Source organism: Mobula hypostoma, chromosome 23 (genome assembly GCF_963921235.1).
Source record: "Mobula hypostoma chromosome 23, sMobHyp1.1, whole genome shotgun sequence".
In the NCBI taxonomy this organism is placed as follows: domain Eukaryota; kingdom Metazoa; phylum Chordata; class Chondrichthyes; order Myliobatiformes; family Myliobatidae; genus Mobula; species Mobula hypostoma.
The window spans coordinates 39,598,561-39,623,299 of NC_086119.1; the positions used below are offsets into that span (position 1 = coordinate 39,598,561).

Here is a 24,739-nt window from a genome sequence, read left to right on the forward strand (position 1 = left end):
CTTTACTTGTTCATAGAAATCCTGCAGAGTTCTCATCAGTGAGTTCAATCATGGGGGCCGCAATGGAACTGAAGTTTCTGATGAAGAGGTGATAAAAGTTTGCAAACCCTGTGAAGCACCTCATCTGCATTACTGTAGATGATCTGGGCCATAATGTGACTGCCTGAGATTTACTGGGGTCCATTTGAACACTGGAAGGAGTGAGAATATAGCCCAAGAATGACTTCTGCTCTCTGTGGAACTTGCACTTGTCTGGCTTGTCATGAAGGTTGTTCTCGAGGAGCCATCTGAGAACTCTCCAGACATGCTGGACATGTTCCTGGCGAGAGCGGGAATATATAAGATTGTCGTCCAAATACATGAAAACAAACTGATTGAACATGTCCCGGAGCACGTCGTTGACCAGGGCCTGAAAAACAGCAGGGGTGATGACCAGACCCAAAGGCATCACAGGGCCAGTGGAGGTGTTGAACGCTGCCTTCCACTCATCTCCTTCTCAGGTGCAAACCAAGTTGTACGCACTGCGCAGGTCTACCTTGGAGAATATGGTTGATCCCAGGAGATGTTCAAATGCTGAGGCAAGCAGCAGAAGAGGGTAATGGATTCTTCAGTGATGTTTTTTGAAAGGCCGGTAATCAGTGCAGGGATGGAGCTTGCCATCCTTCTTGTTCACAGAAAAGAAGCCACCCCCACTGGCGAGATTAACAGATGGATAAATCCTAAGGCCAATGCCTCTCTTATGCATTCTTCCATGGACACTGTTTCAGGATGAGAGAGGAAAAAGAATTAACCCCAGGGAGAACTGGAACCACGTAAGAGGTCAATGGCACAGTCGTATGGCTGGCATGGAGGTACCGAGGTGGCCTTCTTATTGAAGACCTCAGGAAGGTCAGCATATTAATCTGGATCACCAGACAGGTCAACACTAGCAATTGGCGCAGGAGGAGATATGCTGATAGGGGCTTAAGCTGGAGCCAGAAAGGTAGTTAGACATGCCGCTTCCTACTCTTGGAGCACCTTTAAGGACTAATTGATCCATGGGTTATGTCCAGATAGCCAGGAAAGGCCATGCACCAGTGGCAGTTGAGGTGAATCAGTAAGACAGAAGCAGAGCTGTTCTCTATGATGGTCCTTTGAGCACAATTTGGAGGGGTTCTGTGGAAAGGTGGATCTCACCGATGCCCAGAGGCCAACCATCCAGAGCCTTGACATCAATATTCTCTCTCAGTTTCCGAGTAGAAACTGTCCATCAGAGAGATATCCATGAGGTTCCCGGCTGCCCTGGAGTCAATAAGTGCCTGAAGCTCATGTTCTGGGACCCCCACGACAAGGAAGCTGGAAGCATGACGCTATTTTTTTTTAAAGTTCAGAAGTAGAGTTTAGGGTTCATACATGTCGTCATACATTATCCTGAGATTCTTTTTTTCTGCAGGCAGACTTGGCAAATCTATAGATCAGTAGCCGTAAACAGGATCAATGAACAACAAACTTGGTAAATGCAAATACAAATAAATAGCAATAAATAACAAGCATGAAAAATAGCATAAAATGAAAGAGCATGAAATAAGATAGAGTCCTTAAAGTGAGACTGTCAGTTGTGGGAACCCCAGAAATAGAATGAGTGTAGTTATCCCCTTTTGTTAAAGAGCCTGATGGTTGAGGGGTAGTAACTGTTCTTGAACCTGGTGATGTGAGTCCTGAGGCTCTTGTACCTTCTACCTGATGGCAGTGCTAGAAAATAGCAAGGCCTGGGCGGTGAGGATCTTTGATGATGGATGTTTCTTTTCTATGGCTATGTTTCATGTAGATATGCTCAGTGGTTGGAAGGGCTTTACCCATAACGTACTGGACTGAATCCATCATCTTTTGTAGGATTTTCCACTCAAGGGCATTGGTGTTCCTATACCAGGCCATCTGCAGCCAGTCAGCACACTTTCCACCAACTATCTATAGATGTTTGCCAAGGTTTTTGATGACATGCCAAATCTCTGCAGACTCCTGAGGAAGTAGAGGCACTGTCGTGCTTTCTTTCCAATTATATTTATATGATGGGTCCAGGATAGGTCCTCTGAGATAGTGACACCCAGGAATTTAAAGTTACTAACTTTAGGATGCTTACAGGGAGAATCAACCCACCAGAATTCCCCTTCCTAATAGATATTCTCTTTTACTGGGTGCTTAGGATGTGATGTCCGGAAGTGTCCCGGAGCACCACAGTAGAAGCAGGAAACTGTTCTCCTGTGCTGATCTTGTTCCTCCTGGGTCAGGTCCATGCTCCCACCTGCATAGACTCCTCTGCGGACTGTGTACTGGGTGGAGAGGGTGAGGAGAGATGGAGATCTGAAAAGTAGGCAGCTTGGGGCCCACTGTCAATTCGAATGGCCAGATTTATCAGGTTATTCAAGCTGTCCTGCTTGTCACGTACTGTGAAGTTGGACACCTGCGCTCAGCTCACACTGGAGAGGAGTTATAAGAGATCTCTCGTTCCATCCCATCTCAACTGTGGAATAGTATCACAAAGTCCCTCACTGTCCCTTTCCCTTGGTGCAGGTCGATGGGCAAATACTCTCTTGAACTTGACAACAAATTGCTGGAATGACTGGGCTGCAGGGGAACCTTGTTTCCATAGGGCATTAAACAGGCTGATTGTGGGTCCATCTAAAAGATTAACCATGTCAGCCAGTTTATACATATCATCGCTGAACTGACCATGCTGGGCTTGGAAAGTCAGCTTAAACTGTGTAATAAAATTCCTGCTGTCGTCAGGGTCACCGGAATATCTCCCTGGTGGAGGAATATTCGCTTCTGATCTGGACGCTGTCTCTGGAGTCAGGGCATTCCTAGCTGATGTTGATGAAACTTGAAGTGGAGGATCTAAGAGTGGGATTGACCTGGCTGAAGGCTGCTGAATTGTGGTAGTAAGAGCAGTAGTAGCTGTCACCTGATTCTGGCTGCCAGTAGTGAGCTGTTGAACCGCGGTCATGAGATCAGTAACAGTTGTCACCTGATCCCAGCTATCTGTGGTAAGTTACCAAACTGCAGCTGCAAGGGCCGATGCCTGTTCTTCCTGCTTGGACCGTCTTGTAGCTTTGAGAGTAGTTGTCAAACTGCCTGAGACACTTCAACCAACCCAAACTCTACTGACTTTACCTTCTCCACGTACTTCACCTTAGGTTGGGCTTATCATTCTGCAAGTAGCTGTCGCACTGCATGATCCACTTCTGCCAAAGCAGCCTCCACTGACTTTAACTTCTGTCCTACATGACCAGCAAAAGTCAGGGCCACCATCAGCTGTTCTGTCCACTGGGTCCATGCTGGTGGTCAAGTCTTTCTGACAAGGATGTGTGTCTTCGGCTCAAATGCAGAGCGAAAGGCACAGAAGCCGATGAACAGTTTACTGAATTTTAATGAGAACAAAAGGAAAAATGATAAACCATAGGCCAACAAAGCTATTAACTAAAACTTTCAAACTAAAAGCTAACGCTGACACGGCTGCACAAAAGCAGTAACTTAACGCTAAGTAAATTCCGCTCCTTTACAGAATCAATCTAAACTGTAGTCTTCTTTCCCGGAACAAGGACAGAGGTAAGTGGAGTGTGTTGACATCACTGTGCTTTGGTCGAGACTGAAACAGGAGGAAGGGTGTTAAATACAACCACAATGAGACACTATTTGGCTGGAACGTGCGTACTCATGTGCGTGATTGCCAACCCGTTCAGGTGCCCACCTGCGAAGGTGCCCAGACTCCATGGCAGGGTCCGTAGTTGTGACTTTGCAGACTAGAGATGATTCCTCCAGAATTAAAAGACATGGTCCTGACCCTACAATGGCCTGTTTTAAACCTCTTTTGTAAGGAAATTTAATACAGGTTGTCCCTGCGTCATGGGTTCTGAGCTTACGGATGGTCATAAGTGGAATTTGTCCCCAAGTCTGAACAAATCACACAAATCAGCAATAGTTTATCCATCTCAAACATCAAATCATTTTTCTGCTTTGTGCTGATGGTAGCCTTCATCTAGGCTGATCCTTTACTGTGCTCAACAATGCTGGTGGTGATGGTGCTTTTTACTGAGCAATTGAAATCCAGCACTTTGCCTATTTTCAATGGTATCTCTCCCTTTTTCGATGATTTAATTGTAACCTTCATTGGGTGGTCTTCCTGTACTTTGATGCATTAGCATCACATGTATCTTTTATACGCATTTGTGAGGCGTGTTAATGGAAAAGACTGCAAGACTTAAACCACAAAATACTTGTAAAGAACCACAAACACTGCTCTCAATATGGAATCTATCCCTTCACCTTCACCAATGTTACCTGATCATCAATAAATTTGTACCTACCTGCTCTCAATAGTCCACTCTCAAGATAATGAGTAGTGGAAAACTTCTGTTTGTTTTTCAATCAACTGTTTTCATTTGCACAGTGGCATGCCATTCATGGGATCAAATATCTGGTCATGTGTTGGACTTCTGAACTTGTGTGTGTTTATTCGTATCTCAGGGATGCACATAAGCAGAGATTTCATGACCTGAGGACAAGTTATGTATATAGAAGCCACATAAACGTGCTACTGTTACATTACAATTTGTTTTGATTTATTGACTAAGTACTAATATGTGTACTTTTGAAAAGCCTTAGTGTCTGACTCTGTGCAGATATCTGACTGGGGAACTGGGTAATGGGTCATTTCCTCCACCTTGATAATGGGTGTACTTTTTGTTTCTTCTGGTCAGAGGAAACAAGAAGTACACCCATTATCAAGGTGAATTTAATTGAATTTGTTTCTGTGTGTGTGTGTGTGTGTGTGTGTGTGTACTTGTGAGTGCATGGGTGTTTGTGTGTACATGTGTTTCTGTGCCTGTGAATTTTTGGGTGTGTCTACAATTTAATTTGGTCTTAACTAAATTAAGGGTGCCAAAATGTATCTTATCACATGACAACTAAATAGGGCAATAAATCTGAACCTTTGATCAAATTTTGATGTATGCACTAATTTTCAGTTCTGTTTTCTTTTCTCTCCAAATATTTCCTCACAGACACAAAAATAACTTCCAATAATGCACTACATTGTTCCTTAAATGTTAATATTTTTAAATATTTCATCATTATTTCTGAGCATTCTGAGCAAGTTCCCTAACTTGTGTTATTTTAGGGGAACGTCGACTCAGACCATGAGAGGTTATTTTAGGCTTTGTAAAACAAAAAGTTACTTGAGTTACAGAATGAAATAAATCAGTGAAGGAAGGTTACCTGAAAAGGATTCTGCAAGAAGTACACATTTTAGTCATTTTGTTCTGTTCAGAGCTATGAGTTAGGATCACTTATATATACTACATTAATAGGTATTAAGGGAAAAAATTGCAATTATTTCTCAGTGATTTAGGAATTAAACCAAAAGGCATTTTTGCACATAAGAGTGCAGTGAGAACATTTTTGTCTACTCCCCTCTAAAAGAATGATTAATTGACAAAGCTAGCCATATAGTACTGTTGGCCCAACCACTGTTTAAGTATAGAAGGATTTTTTTACTGCCGGTTACTATTTTTTCATGTGGAAATCAGAAAGCAGTATTGGTGATTTTAAACCGTTTTATAACACCAGTACTTCAGTAGATTGCTGTGTTGTCGAAAATGCCTTCTTTACAATGAGGTATTTAAATGATCTTGATGTAGTGATTCAAAATGACACAAAACATCTCAGAACATTATTTAATGAAGAGCATCCTTCAGCTAGTATAAATGATTAAACAAGTCAATTGGCTAACATTATTTATTGGGCTTTGTGCAAATTTGCTTCCCCATTGTACTAAATTAAATGTCAGTTTACAATTGGTTATAATAAACTTTAACAAGTGAACAACGTGATGTCAAAGTTTGTTCACAATATTTTTATTTAAGATCATATCCATAAAGTTTTCCATGAAAAAGGAAGTCATATTTTTCTTAGAAACTTCTTTGGAATGTAATTGAGATAGCTGTTGCTCCCAGTAAAGAATGTAAATGGATCAGCATCATTAATTCTGAGAAACACAAGCTGCCTATCTACATTCTACATCAATTTCAATGTGTGATGAGTGGTGAAATTCCATATATGATCTAAATACACATGCAACTTAAGTGCTGAATTAGTTAGCCCTTCCTAGGAAATTGTTCCTGGAACATGCAATGAGCCTGGGAATTAGTGAGCTTAGTAGATACTCAAGCACAGCGCAGTGCTCAACAAGTTTTTTCTGTAAATTAATTAACCATTGCAATGAGTTTTGTGAGATAGTTCACATCCTGCTTCAATGTGTGCTCTTTTAGTAAAGAATAGGATGATTTCCATCCATGATAAGTTATGCCTATTAGATGGGAATTAAAGTGTGAAAGTACTTCCATGTTACATATGAAACCAGAACATGCTGGAAATGCTCTGAAGTCAGGAAGTATCTTTGGAAAAAGAAGTCAAGTTAATACTCCAGTGAGTTATTATTTGATCCTGTTGATAAAACCAAGTTAGCATTTGATCCTCTTGATAGCCAATGACCTATCAACAGGACCAAATTATTCCATTTTTTATGTGATTTTAAAGGCACTCATATCTTAATTTTTGGATTGGAATGTACTAACATTGCTATTTTTATTGCATTAATATTGTTATTTTTCAGTAAAAGTGGTTACCTGAGGTGAAGCAATGCTGTTGATCATTGATGTACATTCTGAGTAACTGTCTTTATTGGGTTATAACTTCTCGATCTTTTATCATTGCAGCTGCATATGCAGCGGCTAAAGCTGCTAAATATAGAGGTACACTTTTTCTATTTTTATGATTTATAAAAACATAATATTATTTTTGTATTCGGAGTATATTATTTCCTTAAGAAATAGCTGGTTGGTGGTTCTGGGATCTACAAAACAATTAAATCCATCATCAAAGAGTTTTATCCCAGCTACCATGTTTTTACAATGGCTTTTATTAGTCAGATATTACTATCAGTTCTGTTTTCTGTATATTTAACAAAAACAAACATATTAGAGATGTATTAATCTACATTTTCAAAGCACGTAATTATTTTTTCAGAATCTGTTCTTGTTTAGATAACCATAAAATGAACAATATCTACTGCATGTCCCACCAGAATGTGTTATATGAGCTGGAACTCCATATTTGGCCATAAGTTGGAGCCAACTAATTTGTCTTACATTTTAAAGCATTATTATTCTATAATTACTTCTCAGCCACTAAAAATTTCAAAATACATTTATTATCAAAGTAAGTATGCAGTATACAACCCTGAGATTTGTCTTCCCACAGCCACAAAACAAAAAACAGTTTAACATACTTACTGTAGATATGAAAAAAAATTGTCACCATATATTGGGAATTTGATAATCATTGCTCCAAAGATCTGCCGTCAATTGAACTTTAACATTGAAATTAATGAAATTTAAGGCAGAGGATTGGTAAATCTCTAAAGGAAAGTTAATGAATCTGCAGAAAATGCTACACTTTTAAAGGAATTACAGAAAGAGACAAATAATTATATGACTAAGTATTAGGAAGATGGGGAGAAAAAAGTTGTCATTTCGAATGCAGATCCAGTAGCTAACTTCAGGGGAAAAAATAGGATAAGTAATCGAAATGGAAAAACATTTAGGTTTGCTGAGAAAGAGCAGAGGAGAGGGACTGGTCATATTATTCCACCAAAGATCTGACAATTCAGTAGGGCAAATGGTTCCTTCTCTGTTTTATTATTTTATTAAATTTTCATACCTCCTGTCATGTCTGAGAGGAATTTAACAGTTTTTGAATATCTCTGATAATCAGATGTAAGAAAAAGAACTAGTATTTTCTTTTTAAATAATTTTTAAAAGTTTTAAAATTTAAGATATACTCTGTAGTCTTATGTAACTCCTATCTTTACATTGCAGGTGCTCTGCCGGGAGGTGTTCCTGGAGGCCTTCCAGGTGAACTAAAGAGCATCTTTGATTCTTTGTAATATATTGAACTAATACTGTATATGGCATGTATTCCCATGCAGTGTGTCAACTTAAAATTTCCACTTTGCTTTTATCTGCAATTAAAATGCAAGTGCTGACTGATTCCGCTGTCAGATCTTTATCTGAGACAGAGTGAAGTCAGGAGTATTCAATCACCTAACTGATTTGCCAAGGGAAACACAATCTAATATGCCATATAGCCCAATGTGCATTTGTCCACCCAGTCTGTACTTTTCATCTTGCTCAATCTTTCCCTAGATTCCTCCAACAGTCCCTTATTTCGGGTAGCTTATCACCGGTGTTACATACTTTCCTTCAAACCCTAGATCTCTTACTTCCCTGACCAGTCTGTAATATGGAATTTTGTCAATCATTTTGAATTATTTCCATGTGGACTTGACGAAAACTTCCTCATAAGTACAATTGGTCATACAAAAGTTTCTCTATACAATGCAAACTGATTGATTTGAAAATGATTTAAAATGTCTGTCAGAATTTTTCTTGTACAGGTCCTCCCCAGCTTAGAAACTCTAATTTATGTTCCGCCCATGCCTGTGAACAAGCATTTGGGACGTTGGTGGTTTGGATTTGCCAGCTGCTGCGGGCTGCAGCCATCCTCAGTCACCTGTAAAAACAGTTCACAGCCGCATTTCCGATTTGTGAGCTGTCTGGGTTGCAATCAATTCACAGGAATGGAACATTGCCATAAACTGGGAATAACTTGTGATTTGCTCACCATCAATGTGAGGCTTATTATCCTGCAGTTTCTGGGTCTGCTTTTTTCCCTCTCTTTTTAAACAGCAGTACCAAGCCAGCAATGTGGGTCCAGGGAGAAATATAAACTATAATCAGAGCCTTTGTTGTTCCTTTCCTTGCTTTGCTTAACATACTGGGAAACGTTTTAACCTGCCTGGCAATATATCAATGTTAAACTCCTGAACACAGTATATTCTCTTGGTCTCTAACATACTTAGTGGGACAGTGGGATATCTTTGGCCTTCCTGGTGCACGTTTCTTGGGGTTTTGCCAACAACACTATACAAATGGAATGCTCGTGGATTCCAGTCCTACCATATGAACGTCTTGTAATTAACCTACACTGGAGAATCTGCATTTGAACTACCTCCAGTTTTTTGAATATTTCTGAAAGCCGCAAACATTCATAAAAAGTCGTTATTTTGACAGCTGACTAAGTCATTGATATGGTTTAGTTAGCTGTAAAGTATTTTTTGTAGCATGGCTGTTCAAACTTCGCCACATGATATACTTGACTGATGAGGCTGGAGCTGGCTTGGTCTAACAAGCGAAAGAAATGTGTTGACTGAAGCAATTGGGTGAACACACAGCCAATATTCCATGTTTTCTCTGCCAGTTCAACAACTGTATTGACCCCAGTTCTGTGAAAGTTGACACAAAGTAGTGATTAACCATTCCAAGGTTTTCTGCATCCACATATAATTTTGGTCTCTAATAGGCCCTTGTTTTCACTATGTTATGCTTTTGCCCTTTATATATTTATAATAGATACTTGGATTCGTATTGCCTCTGGCTTATTTTCAACCATTCTCATATTGTTCAATTTAGACGTGTTGATGGTTTGATGTAAATGCTTAAAAAAATAAAATTCATTCAATAGTGTGAGATATATTTCTGTAGTTCTTGTAATGCTTATTTTTCCTTCCAGCGGGTGTCTCAGACGGTTTACCCCGAGGCATTCCAGGAGGTGTACCAGGTATTTTGGCATGCAGTCAATGAGATTGTAACTTCATTGTGATAAATTGACGGAAAAATGTAGGTTTCGTTCTCATGAATTTTGCAATAGCAGAAAATCATACTCTGTAATTTAAATTATTCATTTCATATCAATCAGCTATTAAAATGCCCTTAGGGTTTTATTTGACATAGGTACATAATGAAGTCATGCTCCCAAAAGGAGACTAACTGCCTAGCCAAGGGCAAGCAGACTATTCTGTTGTTTATCCTCATTAATAGATGTCTGCTATCATTTGAACGCCTCCAATAGATTACTTCTCAGTCTTACTTTGAAAGAGTAAAGAATCAGATTTCTGCTTGAGGAAATGTGCTCACAGGCTGCTGCTAGAAGAAATGTCCAAAAGATAGCAAAATTCGCCAAACTTATAGTTGGCAGAATCATCAGCATATTGGTTTTGAAATTACCCCTTTTCATATAAAACTACCTGTGAAAATTAAGAAATTCACACATTGAAAATCTGAAATTCAAACAGAAGCTGTTGGTTGATGACCCTCTGTCACATTTTTGACCTGAGCATTAACTCTCCTTCCTTTTCCACAGAAGCTGCTTACTACATTTTCTGGGTTTTTAGTTTGTTTATGTTATTGATAATTGTCAATTTTTCAAGACTGTAGCCTAAACGTTTGAGTGCATGCAGAACTGTGAGGTGGGTGATAAAATGGGGTACTTAAACCGTGTTGCGTCTGGGTCATTGAAAAGAAGGGTGCGCTTTTTCAGTTTGGGTCTGGGGTTTCTTGGGAGAGAGAAGCAGGCCAGAAGGAAGAAGGTGAATGTTGGGGGTTGGGCTCAGGATCATGAAGAAGCAGGGAGCCTTAAGTGCAATTATGGTCAGAAGGGGAAGGGTCTGGACAAGGAAAAAAGATTTAAAACTGTTAATAATAGGAAGTAAGTAGCAAACCATGGAATTCTTGGAAAAGAATATACAAGCATTCGTGTGGTAATTGGATAATCAGCCCACATTGTTGGAAGAAAGTTTTCACTCCATATCTGCCTTTTGTTGTAGATGGAGCTGCGGCAGCTAAAGCTGCAAAATTTGCAGGTGAGCCAACTTCTGAAATTTCCACACTAATTCACATTATTTTCAAGTTCATAATAGGTTTTTTTTATTCATAACATCAAAGTCAGGTGAATTTTTATTTATAAAGTCCACAACAAAAGGAGCAAGACCTACACCAAATTCACAAAGGTATAGGAATTAAAGAATATCTGATATGACACCCTGATAGCATCTGCCATATTCATTTTCCTTCGTTCCACTTTATGTTCCTTATTTGTCCCCTGGAAGTTTGTGCATCTTTCAGTCAAGGGGGGTGGGGAAACCCAGAGGATGGGCAAGGGGTATAGTCAGAGGGACAGAGGGAGAAAAAGGAGAGGAGAGAAAGAATGTGTGTATAAAAATAAATTACGGATGGGGTCATGCATGAACATTGACTTCTCTAACTTCTGCTAATGCTCCACCTCCCCCTCGTACCCCATCCATTATTTATTTTTATACACGCATTCTTTCTCTCACTCTCCTTTTTCTCCCTCTGTCCCTCTGACTATACCCCTTACCCATCCTCTGGGTTTTCCCCCTCCCCCTTGTCTTTCTCCCTGGGCCTCCTGTCCCATGATCCTCTCATATCCCCTTTGCCAATCACCTGTCCAGCTCTTGGCTCCATCCCTCCCCCTCCTGTCTTCTCCTATCATTTTAGATCTCCCCCTCCCCCTCCCGCTTTCAAATCCCTTACTCACTCTTCCTTCAGTTAGTCCTGACGAAGGGTCTCGGCCTGAAACGTCGACTGTACCTCTTCCTAGAGATGCTGCCAGGCCTGCTGTGTTCACCAGCAACTTTGATGTGTGTTGCCTGAATTTCCAGCATCTGCAGAATTCCTGTTGTTTACAGTTCTACTGGTCTAGGAGGTGAATTCCGATTTTGGACTGATGACCTTGCATCAGAATGATGTATGTTTCTGGATTTTTTTTGTGTGTGTGTTTATTTCATTCTTCTTTTGAATGTAAAATTAGTGCCAGTTACCTACAGAAGTATTAAAAAAGAGGGAACAAATAAAATTACTGCAGCAGGAGAGATCACATTACATTTCTTATTGCATATGCTAATTCCCAGGGCAAGATGTAAAGTTGATATTGTTGAAATAATATATTACTCATTTGTTTACATGTCTATGTAGAGCAGGTAGCAGAACTATCAATCAAAGACTACACCATGTTGTGCAAGTCTGCAAAGTAAAGTGTTATCAGATTACCAGAATCACAAAACTAAGTGTAAATCTGAGCCAAGTGAAGATTAGGCAGTTGAAGACCCATTCATTCATTATGAGCTGTGTGGTATGACATATGACATGATCTTTCCATGACCACGATTTTTCTTGGCAAATTTTTCTACAGAAGTGGTTTGCCATTGCCTTCTTCTAGGCAGTTTCTTCACAAGACAGGTGACCCCAGTCATTATTAATACTCTTCCGAGATTATCTGCCTGGTGTCAGTGGTCACATAACCAGGAATTGTGATATGCCCCAGCTGCTCACGTGACCTGTCCCCACGACTTCACGTGACCCTGTCAGGGGCCTAAGCAGCTGCTACACCTTGCCCAGGGGTGACCTGCAGGCTAGCAGAGGAAAGGAGAGTCTTGAGCCTCCTTAGGTAGAGACTTATCTCCACCCTGCCACCCACATCTTACCTCAGCAGTGTAAAATCTGGGCTATTTTAACTCCTCCTTAAAATAGTGAGGAAGCATACCAGCCCCTAGCTGGAAAGGCATGTTAAAGAAAAATAATATTTTAAAAATGCTGCAGGCTAGAACTAAAAGAACAAAGCCAAAGTGTACATTCAGTCTTTCCATCACCAGGACATGTGGCTGCAGTGTGCACTGTCTGCAAAATGACCCTATTTGATCACCTAAACAACTCTGAAGGCACCTCTCAAACTCATTACCTGTACATGAAGATGAAAAGCTTCAGGAGCGTGGGAACATTTAACCTCCAATACACACATCCATCATCTTGACCAAGAAATACACTCAATGACCACATTATTCAGTACCTCCTGCACCTTACAGAGTGGCCATTGAGTGTATGTTCGTGGTCTTCTCCTGCCGCATCCCATCCACTTCAAACTTCATCAGAGATCCTCTTCTACACTCCACTGTTGTAATGAGTGGTATTTGAGTTGCTGTTCTGATTTAGAATATTATTTCATTTCCCTCTTTTTAATGTATAGGGGAGGTAAAACTTTGCTGAGCCCAGTTGCCTGTTTATTTAATTTTCTACTACACACAGCCTCTTCACCCTCAGCTTCCTGCGCTGATTTGTAGAATCTAAATTGCATCTTTCAATTGCGTTATATAAATCCAAACTAAATATCAAGTTCAACAACTTTGGATGACATCCACTGCTTGCTTTGGCAGTGCTGCTAACAACGGCTCTGTTGCGATCCTTTTCACCTCCCCTAGACCTATCCTTTGCTTTTTTGACTTTCAGCACCGACATCCCTTTTCCTCACGTTATTATCTATTTTGCGCATCTTCCTGACTGTCTGCATCAGGAGGCGCCAATGCACAAGGTTGAAGGAGTCTACAGTGGGTTGTAGACTTAGCCAACTCCAGCAGCAGCCACAACACAACCCGACATTGAGAACATCCTCAAAAGGTAGTGGCTCAAGAAGGAGACATCTATCATTGAGGACCCTTATTATCCAGGATATGCCCTCTTCTCATTACTACCATGGGGGGGAGGGAGGAAGAGAGGTACGGGAGATTGAAGGCCCACACTCAACATTTTAGAAACACCTTCCCCTCTGCCACTCGATTTCTGAATGGTCTTAGAACTCATGAATGCTACCTTGCTATAGCTCTTTTGCACTCTTTATTTATCTGTTTGTTTGTTTATTTATCTATTGTAACTTATGGTAATTGTTTATATCATACACTGTACTGCTGCCACAAAACAACAAATTTCATGGCATATAACAGAGGTAACAAACCTGATGCTGATTAAACCTTCCCATTATCCTCTGGCCCTGTGCTCATATAACTTACTGCTCTTTACACCGCAGACATTCAGGGTAGCAATGAAGGTTCTCCATCTCCGTCTGTATAGAAAGAATTTTCATTGCTGTTCCTGTAACAATTCTTTTTTGACCAGTCAAGGTTGTTAGCCTGAGCTGAACCCCCGAATAAGGAGGACAGGTGAACCACTCCGAGTCTGTCCTCTACCCTTTGACCTTTTTGGCATGGCTGACCCTACCAAGAGCCAAAGCATATATCCCTGACTCCAGCCAACACAGCTCTCCAGGTTGTTGAGACATGCAAGCCTCCAAACCTCAACAAGGATGTGGTCTTTTTGGTGGGGGGGGGGGCTTGTGTAAATATTTTTAAATATTTTTCAGTTCTGATGGGTCATGAATCTGTATATATGTATGAGGTTTTTCTGCCAAAAAGATGTGTCTGATCAGCAGAGTATTTCACTTGGAGAAAGAAATCTGCCACCTTTTCATGGGTGTTTTTGATGCCTACTCAGAAAACTAGGTTTAAATAGAAGACAATGATGATTGAATGGGATGTCAACAGATAAACCCACTGGTGATATTAATAACCTGCTTCTACTAATGACATAGCTTTGTCCCAAAATTCAGAAAAAAAAATCTAGCGATTGCTATATGCGTTTAACAGGGGCTGAGTAAGTGTATTTGGTGTGTAGTTAAGGAAATTTTAGCCATTAAAGTGTCATCAATCTACGTTTCATTTCTGCATTGTATTGTTCTAATTTCATATGCTACTTGGACACATCTTCCAGGTGCTATTTCAGTAACTGTTGCAGGTTGTCATTTCTACCAGGCATGCTGGGTTAAAATCACTATTAGTATATGGGGAAAATGATATAACTGAGTCCAAAATTTAAAAATACCAAATAAATTTAAGATGCAAACACGAGGAAAGATGCATTCACTTTATCCAGTTTGAGTAAGGTCTGATGATATCCCATAGACTTTAATCCTTTTCATGTGGACACATGGAATCCTTATTTTGTAAACAAGCTTCAAATGAGAGAGAGGGCCCTGTGAGCGTGGGGGCGAGCTTGTATCCACAGAATGGAGGACTGCAGTCCTGTATCTGCACAGGTTATTCCAAATATGCCCATCCTTGCAGCATGTAACAGCAAAATATATGAAATATTAGTTTGGCCACAGCTGGAACCTTGTGTGCAGTTATCATTGCTACAGTAAAGGAAAAACAGGATTGCACTGGAGAGGCTGCAGAGGAGATTTGTCAGGATGTCGTGATTATAGGTGGATAGACTAGATTTGCTTTCCTTTGAGCAGAAACGTTCAAACCTATGAGAGCCACACATAGGGTAAATAGTAGAAAACTTTTCTCCATGGCAATCATATCTAAGCCCAAAGGATATAGATTTAAAGTAAGGTATAAGAGATTTAGAAGTGAGCTGAGAAAGAAATATTTCACCCAAAGTGTGGTTGCAATCTGTACTATAGTGCCAAAGGGAGTGGGTACTCTGAAAACATTTAAGAAGCAATTGAACGAGCACTTGAATCTCCAAGGCATACTAGCCAATAGAGCAAGTACTGGTAAATGAGATTAGTATAGATCAGTACTTTGGGGTTGCCATGGACATTATGGGCAGAAGGTCTTTTTCTGTGTTGTGTAACACTGTCTCTATAACTTCATGATGTGAAATGTCCTGTATTTTGTGGTTAAGTCATAACAGCTTTATTCCACCTTTAATTGGATTTATAGTTCACTGAGCATATAATTAGCTGAATGCTATTGTTGCGTTGTATTGGTGAATCATTTTATTAAAGTTATGACCTGAGAAAATGTTGAAAGCTGTTACTCTGACTAGTGTACAACTAGCAAGAGATTTTCCAGTCATCAGAAGATCTGCCCCAATAAGAACTGAAGAGAATGTTCTGATGACTCAAGCTAATGGAATATTAACTAATGCCATAACATCAGTTCTGCCTTTAACATTCAACATAATAACATTTTTATTTGCTGTTAATATAGGTGTACCGGGAGCTATACAAGGTATTGTCATTGTTTAAATTTATTTGATTCACTGTTATTTGGATACAGTATTAGTTATATTATCATGTTGAACACATTTAATTAGTGATGTTACAATGAAGACAACTGACTGGATTATGCAATGGATTTTTTATACAATTCATGTATTGCCTTATTACTAACAGCTTGATGTTCATTGGTTGCATTAAGTTTCCATTAATGGTCACATGATATTGACACATTTTTACTTATTGTAAATTCTTCAGTTAACAGACAATCACACAGTTTCTCCCCTTCAGCAACTTTATATCTTCAAACACAAAGTAAAAGTAAATAGTATCAGGAAAGTAATTGAAGTAACTATTTGTAGGTGTATGACATTGTTTACCTTTGTTCCCAGTATAAGTTCATTTCTTTTGTGATAATTAATAGTTCCAATTTAGATCATAATTGTTAAATTACAGGATACGTGTTCGTTTATTGTATCCTTGGCACTGATTAACACTGCCTTGTTTAATATACTACATTTACAATAAACCTTTATTCAAAACATCTCACTTGTTGACAAAAATTGAATAAAGTTTATAGCTTCTTGTTTATCGCACTGCCTGGGTTGAAGATTTATAACCATCTGACACTAGTCTTTTTTGTTGCACTAAAGATATAGCAGATCTACTTCTGCAGTCTGCTTCTATTTAGTTCCCCTTTTAATCTACTCGGTGTTTGAATACTTTAGGCATTTGTTGTTAAAGCATAAGAAGAGATTGCCTAAAAATTAAACAATGTAATGCTGTTTTTGTTTTACACTGAGAACAGATTTAACTGCGTAGAACATTATTGTAATCATTTGTGAGATACATTGTTCCAGTTCAAAAATTTGGACTGGTCATTGTTGGTTTTGATACACATCCTATTTTATGATTAGTTGAGAGAGAAATCAAATAGTTCCTAAATTAACCATTGGTTTGCCATCGCTTGTTTTGCGTAATTGCTGAAGATCAATTAGACTAATGTTGACACCAACTGGTATCAAATATGAAAGAGTCTGCACATCACATGTGTTGAGCATTGAAACAACATGGAAAAATTTACAGTCAGTTTTGAAAAAAATAGCATTTACAAATACCTGCAGTTCAGGCATGTGACAGCAAGGCAAAATAACAAATCTGCATCTTTGACCTTGGGCAAACTATATTATCTAAGTGAGTCAGGACATAGGAAGAGAGGGTATTCTCAGAGAAACTAGGAATCATAATCCAAAATTTTATTGGAGTCAAAAATTGGGAGCATTAGATGCATAGGATAAATGCTTGAAAAAGTTATTGCATAACAGGAAAGAGGAAGGCATGGAATTAATGTACTTGCTCTTTGAAAAAGCCACAGTAAACTCTGAGGCTCCTGTTTTCAGTTTTTGAAAGACATTATTGAATGTATTATCTGATAGTTTCTGAGAAAGAAGTCACAGTTTATTCATTATGTTGCTTGGATGTCACTCTCCCTCAATGATTACACAGGAGTACCAGGAGCAGTTCCAGGTGCTGGGCCAGGAGTTCAACCAGGAGTTGTGCCAGGTAAGTGGAGCGAAATATTTAAATTACCCTGTTCCAGTTCTCTAAACAGGAACTTGCTATGAATTTATCTTGAACTAGATATAAGCATGAACAAATTAAAATGATCCCCTTTAAACTAAAAACCATCTTGAGAATAGTCTCTAAATATTTATGTCGAACTTTGTTTTCAGAGTTAAAATGTAGAGCATACTTTAGAAAGTTTTGGACAAGATAACCCAAAATGTTGTAATCATTGAAAATATATTCATCCATGTACTCAGTGCAAGGCATTCAACAGCAGTACCAATAAGGCTACATTCCTCGTTATCTCAAATATTTCAAAATTCAGGAATGATGGTTGATCTTTATAACACTATAAGCTCATTGCTATATGCAAATAGCCTCAGCTGTTTCCTTATGCTGTCAATCTTATAATATTACAGGTGGGCTAGCTGATGGTAAAGCAGCTAAATATGGAGGTAAATCTTCATACTTTAGTTAATACTCTGGAGAGTTCAAAAAGTATTTTCTTTGTGGAATGAAATTAATGCTGTCAATGATAGCTATTAAAGATTAGCCTCTGGGAGGTAGATCAACATGTTTTGTTATTAATGAATAATAATAAAAATTTTTACACAACAAATTGCTTCTGAGTTGACTGGAACAGGAGGTTCTTCACCATCATGCGAAGCGAAGCTTGATGTTTATGCTCAAAGGTGGAAATTAAAATAGGTTCAAGGCATTTTTTAATTATTTTATATAGAGACAAGTGTAATAGGAATTAAATTGAAAATGCAGTTTTATGTTGTACTGGTAGGTGATTCAATTAACAGCACTTTTACCCTGACCTAAGATTGCTACACGCTCAAGCCTTAAATCAGTTTATAATCAAAGCGAATGATTGAATGTATCAATCACATTATTTTCAGAAGTGTTAACCTTTGAAATAATACATATTTTATTTTAATCACTATTGCGACATCCTGAGGGTAATATTGACTGTTTCATTTGTTCATATTGATATACAGATATGTACGCTCCCCAAAGAAGCGTATTTTACCTAATAGCATGAAAGTTCTTCACTAAACGTTAAATTTAGTTTCACAGCATTTTTTATCTTTCTCCTCAACTCTTAACCCTTTCGCTTTTGAAATCAAAACTATAAAGTGGAAAAGAAATTAATTAGCTTATTAAAATATACAACACTGAGTCCTGTGCCAGTTTGTTTTGGTCTGGTATGTGCTCCATATGCAGGTAGCCATTTACCGTACTCTCCCAAAGGAGCAGCTACGTCTAAGCCGCTCTCCACAGCCTGTGTTGCACTTTTCCACTAACTGTGCATGCTCTTTAATCTCACCATTATGAGAATGCACTACACAATGATTACACAACAGCAAGAGGAGGAGTAGATAAGTATTAACTCCACCAAAGGCGATGTCTTCTCTGAATTTACTGTCATGTCTCTCTCAGTATTTGATTTTCTTGAGGACTCGACTCCAGTAGATCAGGAGATTGTGGGCTATCCATGGTTAAAAACCTGCCTTAATTTGGTCCGGGGTAAAGGAGCAGGTTAGGTAAACTCAGTTTCTTCAGCCATTATATCTGTGACTCACCCCTAAGCTGAATATAAATAATGGCTACTTTCTCCGACGGTCAAGTTAATGCTTCGAGAGATGAAGTCCAACAAGACACAGAGACTTGTCATTTCCAGTAATTTGCTTCCTACCACTGAACTGGTGATTGTAATTTTCCAGCGTTCTTCCCTCCCTTCCATTTCCCAATTTACATCTAGTTCCAAGATGCTGCGTTTCTTATCCATAATGAAGGCTGATGTAAAATATCTCTTTAATTCATCTTCTTCTTTTCCATTAAGTCTCCAGACTCACTTTTTTATTTGACCAACATTCACTTCATTAAATACTTTCTTTTTGAAAATATCTAGAGAAACTCTTACCACTTGCTTCTAGATTTCCAGCTTGGTCTGATTTTTGAATCACCACAATGTGATCAGTGCACTGCATTATCATAATTCTGTGTTCACTAAAGTAAATCTTCAGGATGTGGCAGGAATCAGGAAAGTTCAGAATAAGTCCGCCAGGTCCCAGATTTGTTCACTACCTTTCTGTTCTTTCTGCTCCTGGTCTAGTTGATATCATTTAACCATGCATTAAGATTCTTGTACTATCCAATTTCTTCCCATTGATGTTTAATGTTTGATAACCAGCCATTGTTACAATTGTTACAATGGCTGGTGGCGTAGTGGCATCAGCACTGGACTACGGGGCGAGAGGTCCCGAGTTCGACTCCGGCCAGCTCCCTTGCATGTTCTCCAACCGTGCCTGGGTTGAGTGTCAAGCTAGCAACTCGACCTCGTAAAAAAAAAAACCTGGAGAGAGATGGGCTTCGCCAGGTTTCAGATGCCCAAGACACGCTGTACAATGCATACTAAAGCTTGTCATGACTGCGCCCCGACGACTCCACCAGGAGTTACGGGCACACACACACACAACCAGCCATTGTTACAATTAATAAATGTTCTCAGATCAATACCAACATCAACGCCCAACACTAGGCTGTGTCTTCAGCCCCTTTCTTTACTTTTACTCCAAAGTTCCATGTGACCAGATTCTACTCTGATTCCATTTAAAACTTGGCAGATGATATCAATGTAGTGGGCTGGGTTTCAAGTAACAATGAGGTTGAACACAGGAAGGAGATGGAGAGACTATATGACCATAAGGTATAAGAGCAGAATTAGGTCCATTGGCCCATCGAGTCTGCTCCACCATTTGATTATGTTAGATCCATTTCCATTTCAGTCCCAGTCTCTTGCCTTCTCCCCGTATCCCTTCATGCCCCGACTAATCAAATCTATCAATCCCTGCCTTAAATATACACATTGACATGACCTCCACAGCTGTCTGTGGCAACAAATTTCACAGGTTCAGCCCTCTCTGACTAAAGAAATTCATCCTCATATATGTATGTCCCTCTGTTCTGAGGCTGTGTCCTCTGGTCTTAGACTCCTCCACCATTCGAAGTATCTTCTCCACATCCACTCTATCAAGGCCTTTCAACATTCAATAGGTTTCAATGAGTTCCCCCCCTCATTCTTCTGAGTACAGACCCAGAGCTATCAAATGCTCCTCATACGATAAGCCTTTCAATCCCAGAACTATTTTTGTGACACAAAAAAGAGAATTTTTTTGTGAACTTCCTTTCAACCATCTCCAAAATCAGCACATCCTATCTTAGATAAGGGGCCCAAAACTGCTCACAATACTCCAAGTGAGGCCTCGCCAGTGCTTTATAAAGCCTCAACATTATATCCTTGCTTTTATATTCTAGTCCTATCGAAGCGAATGCTAACATCACATTCGCCTTCCTCACATCTGACTTAACCTACAAATTAACCTTTAGGGAATCCAGCACAAGAACTCCCAAGTAACATGGTGTCAAAACAAAAATCTGTCATTCAGTGTCCGCAAAACAAAAGAGCTGGCCATTGACTTCAGGAAGCAGGGCAGAATACATAATCCTGTCTGTATCATGTGATGCTGCTGTGCAGACGTCTAAGGGCTTGAAGTTCCTAGGTGTAAGTATCACCAACATGACATTCCTGATTCAGTCATGTAGACACTGTGGTCAAGAAAACTTGCCAGTGCCTCCATTTCCTCAGAAGACTAAAGAAATTCAGCAAGTCCCCAATTTTTACTGATGCACCTTTAGAAAGCATACTATTCAGATGCATCACAGCTTGGTATGGCAATTGCTCTGCCCAGGATCGCAAGAAATTGTAGAGAGTTGTGAACGTAGCCCTTTCTAGCAAGAAAAAAACAGCCCGCCCTCCATTGACTCTCTGTTACTTGGGAAAGCTGCCCCTCTCAACCTGGTCATTGTCCCTTCTTCCCCTTTTCATCCGGCAGAAGGTGCAAAAGGTTGAGAAGCATCGACCACCAAGCTCAAAAACAGCCCTGTGTCACTATTATACAGCTCTTGTACAACAAATATGATCTCTAGATCTCTCAGCCCGTCTCACCATGGCTGTTACCTATCTACCAGCACTTTCTCTGTAACTGAAACACTATGGTTCTGCATTCTGTTTGGTTTTTACCTCTGCAATGCCTCAATGTACTTACCATATGCATGGATTGCTGGCATAAAAGCAACTACCAACTTCCCTCACCAGCCCTGTCTCTTTAGTTTGGTTGGGGCAGCCTATTCTCCCTACATTCCAGCAAGTTCCCCATCTTCTACCACTTATCTCGAACAAATCATTGTGCCAGTTAACTCAGCCAACCACATATCTTTGGGATTTGGGCGGAAATAAGAGTACCTGGAAGCCGCGTGCAAGTTCTAGATGAATGACACCAAAAATAAGGATGAAAAAACATGTCACGGGAGCTGTGAGTCTTGAGGCTAACATTGTAGCTACTTTTATTCTGCAGTTGTTGTGGAAGCCATGGCCTCTTCAGATAGATACTTCATTGATCCCGAAGGAAATCAGTGTTACAGTAACGTTATAAGTGCACAGATATACAAATATTAGAAGAGAAGTAAGAAAGAATTTTTAAGAAAGTTACCTCAAGCAGTCTAACGGGGGGGGGGGGGGTCATCACTTCCCCAGCTATAGGATGACTCATTATAGAGCCTAATGGCAAAGGGTAAGAATGACTTCATATAGCGCTCTTTGGAGCAGCACGGTTGTTTTAGTCTATTACCAGAAATACTCCTCTGTTCAGCCAAGGTGGTGTGCAGAGGATGAGAAATCTTGGCCAGAATTGCCAGGATTTTCCATAGGGTCATTTGTTCTACCACAGCCTCCAGTGTGTCCAGTTTGACTCTATAACAGAGCCAGCCTTTCTACTCAGTTTATTGAGCCTGCTGGCATCACCCGTGTCGATGCCATTGTGCCAGCACACCGCCACGTAGAAGACTGTACCATTGTACAGTTTAGGGAAATGAGGGCAACTCGCACATTTACTTCTGAATGCCCTTCAATTCATTTAACTTAGAAAAGTTATGTCATTCCTTCATGAGAGCTGGATCAAGACATTGGAAGTTCCCAGCAAACAAGACTTTGGAATCTTGAACCAGAAACTGCAGTGGTTCAAGAAAATGATTTAGAAGCATTTAAGGATGCAAATTAAATACTGGCTTGTCAACGATCCTCATATCCCACATATGAATAAATAAATGATTAGAAATTTACACTGTCAATGATAATTACACTACTTTATTGAGTGTTTTTAATTATGCTTCTTCTCTGTTGACAACAAAGGTGCCCCAGGAGCTGTACCTGGAGTTCAACCAGGAGTTGTACCCGGTAAGTTGATTTCCAATGTCAGGCATAAAATGTAAATTGGGATCTACTTTACAACCTACCTTAACAAAACAAAAATGGCTGGCCTTTATACTTCTGACATAAGTATTAAATTTTAAGATGGGAAGAAAAAGTCCTGAGGGTAGGGTTTGGTTTTATGGTCAGGTATGTTTCATAGCACTTGGAGTGATTAAATCCATGAAAGCAGAGTACAAATGCAGTGTAGACCCACTTGCTTCAAGATCGAAGTCAAACACATCTGGCAGCAATCTGCTATCCCCATAGATAAGTGGTTTGGCAATTTATATATGTTAATCATTCATGTCTTCAACTTCATTTTACCCTGGGTTTCCCAAGCTCTAATGCTTGCCAAAAAAATCTTGACAACAACAGAGCAGAATTAGAAAAAAAAACACAACAGGAATTCTGCAGATGCTGAAAATTCAAGCAACACACATCAAAGTTGCTGGTGAACGCAGCAGGCCAAGCAGCATCTGTAGGAAGAGGTGCAGTCGACATTTCAGGCCAAGACCCTTCGTCAGGACTAACTGAAGGAAGAGTGAGTAAGGGATTTGAAAGTTGGAGGGGGAGGGGGAGATCCAAAATGATAGGAGAAGACAGAAGGGGGAGGGATAGAGCCAAGAGCTGGACAGGTGATAGGCAAAAGGGGATACGAGAGGATCATGGGACAGGCGGTCCGGGAAGAAAGACAAGGGGGGGGGACCCAGAGGATGGGCAAGAGGTATATTCAGAGGGACAGAGGGAGAAAAAGGAGAGTGAGAGAAAGAATGTGTGCATAAAAATGAGTAACAGATGGGGTACGAGGGGGAGGTGGGGCCTTAGCGGAAGTTAGAGAAGTCGATGTTCATGCCATCAGGTAGGAGGCTACCCAGACGGAATATAAGGCGTTGTTCCTCCAACCTGAGTGTGGCTTCATCTTTACAGTAGAGGAGGCCGTGGATAGACATGTCAGAATGGGAATGGGATGTGGAATTAAAATGTGTGGCCACTGGGAGATCCTGCTTTCTCTGGCGGACAGAGCGTAGATGTTCAGCAAAGCGGTCTCCCAGTCTGCGTCGGGTCTCGCCAATATATAAAAGGCACTTATCCGTGTAAGCGGAACAAGTGCTACACATGCCCTTACGCTTCCTCCCTTACCACCATTCAGGGCCCCAAACAGTCCTTCCAGGTGAGGCAACACTTCACCTGTGAGTCGACTGGGGTGATATACTGCGTCCGGTGCTCCCGATGTGGCCTTTTATAAAGAACAATGTATCAAGAGGTTGAAGTTAGAGGTGACAAATATCAACATGTTATGGCCTCTTATTTTTGCCTGGATTACCCTACCTGCAGAAGCCACGGATACTTCCTAGCAACCAGATCAAATGGCAACAGCGATCTATATCTCATTACCAGGAAGGAGTCAATCAGCCTCAATAAGCATGCAGTGATGGGCAGAATTCATGCGTCATGAACATATCTTTAGTATACAGAGTAATTATTGAATTATAAAAGAATTTGCTATTGGGAGTCATTTCTTGAGGTCATTGTGAGGTATCTAAGGAGTTTGCATGACTTTTTTTAGTTCCAAGCTGTCATATTTCACCAACAATTCCATATGGAGAGGTGAATCTTGAGGATAATATTTATACCCTCATTCTGCCTCCTATCCATGCTCTGGCACGTGTAATTGGGAGCTTCTTATATCGGGGAAACCAGCCAGAAGAAAATGCCCTAGGGATGCTTAAGATGGGATTCTTTATCTGCTCTCTAGAGAGGAGTGGAAATTTATCATCAGCTGCCTCTGACATAGCCTGTCATATGAAGGGGTCAACCATCGTTTGACACCTTTAACTGGAGGAGGAGGAAGAGGAAAGATGTTATTAAGGATCTGGACAGCAAGCGACAGAGGGATGGCAAAAGGACATCAACTGTGCTACCCTGGCTTCCTTTGTCCTACTGTAGTCACTCAGTCACTAGAGGGAGTTCAACAATGGAATTTTATCAACTGTTAATTCTCTTACAAATCATCTTCAGGATCGTCCAGTTCTTTAATTTAAATGAATACTTGCGCACGTAAGTATCAGT

The 24,739-nt window shown here is 40.0% G+C and overlaps 1 protein-coding gene across 14 annotated transcripts in view; it reads left to right on the forward strand.

Moving 5' to 3' along the window:
* Nucleotides 1–24,739, forward strand: part of LOC134336752 (elastin-like) — a 243,913-nt gene that overhangs the window by 180,967 nt on the left and 38,207 nt on the right. For 13 of the 14 annotated variants that reach the window (XM_063031179.1, XM_063031178.1, XM_063031187.1 and 10 more), the window contains 8 exons: nt 6,753–6,788; nt 7,914–7,949; nt 9,667–9,714; nt 10,760–10,795; nt 15,779–15,799; nt 17,293–17,349; nt 17,772–17,807; nt 22,610–22,654. In XM_063031179.1, the coding sequence (XP_062887249.1) occupies nt 6,753–6,788; nt 7,914–7,949; nt 9,667–9,714; nt 10,760–10,795; nt 15,779–15,799; nt 17,293–17,349; nt 17,772–17,807; nt 22,610–22,654 (315 nt within the window). The remainder of the gene's footprint in view (nt 1–6,752; nt 6,789–7,913; nt 7,950–9,666; nt 9,715–10,759; nt 10,796–15,778; nt 15,800–17,292; nt 17,350–17,771; nt 17,808–22,609; nt 22,655–24,739) is intronic. The other variant, XM_063031182.1, reaches the window with a different exon arrangement.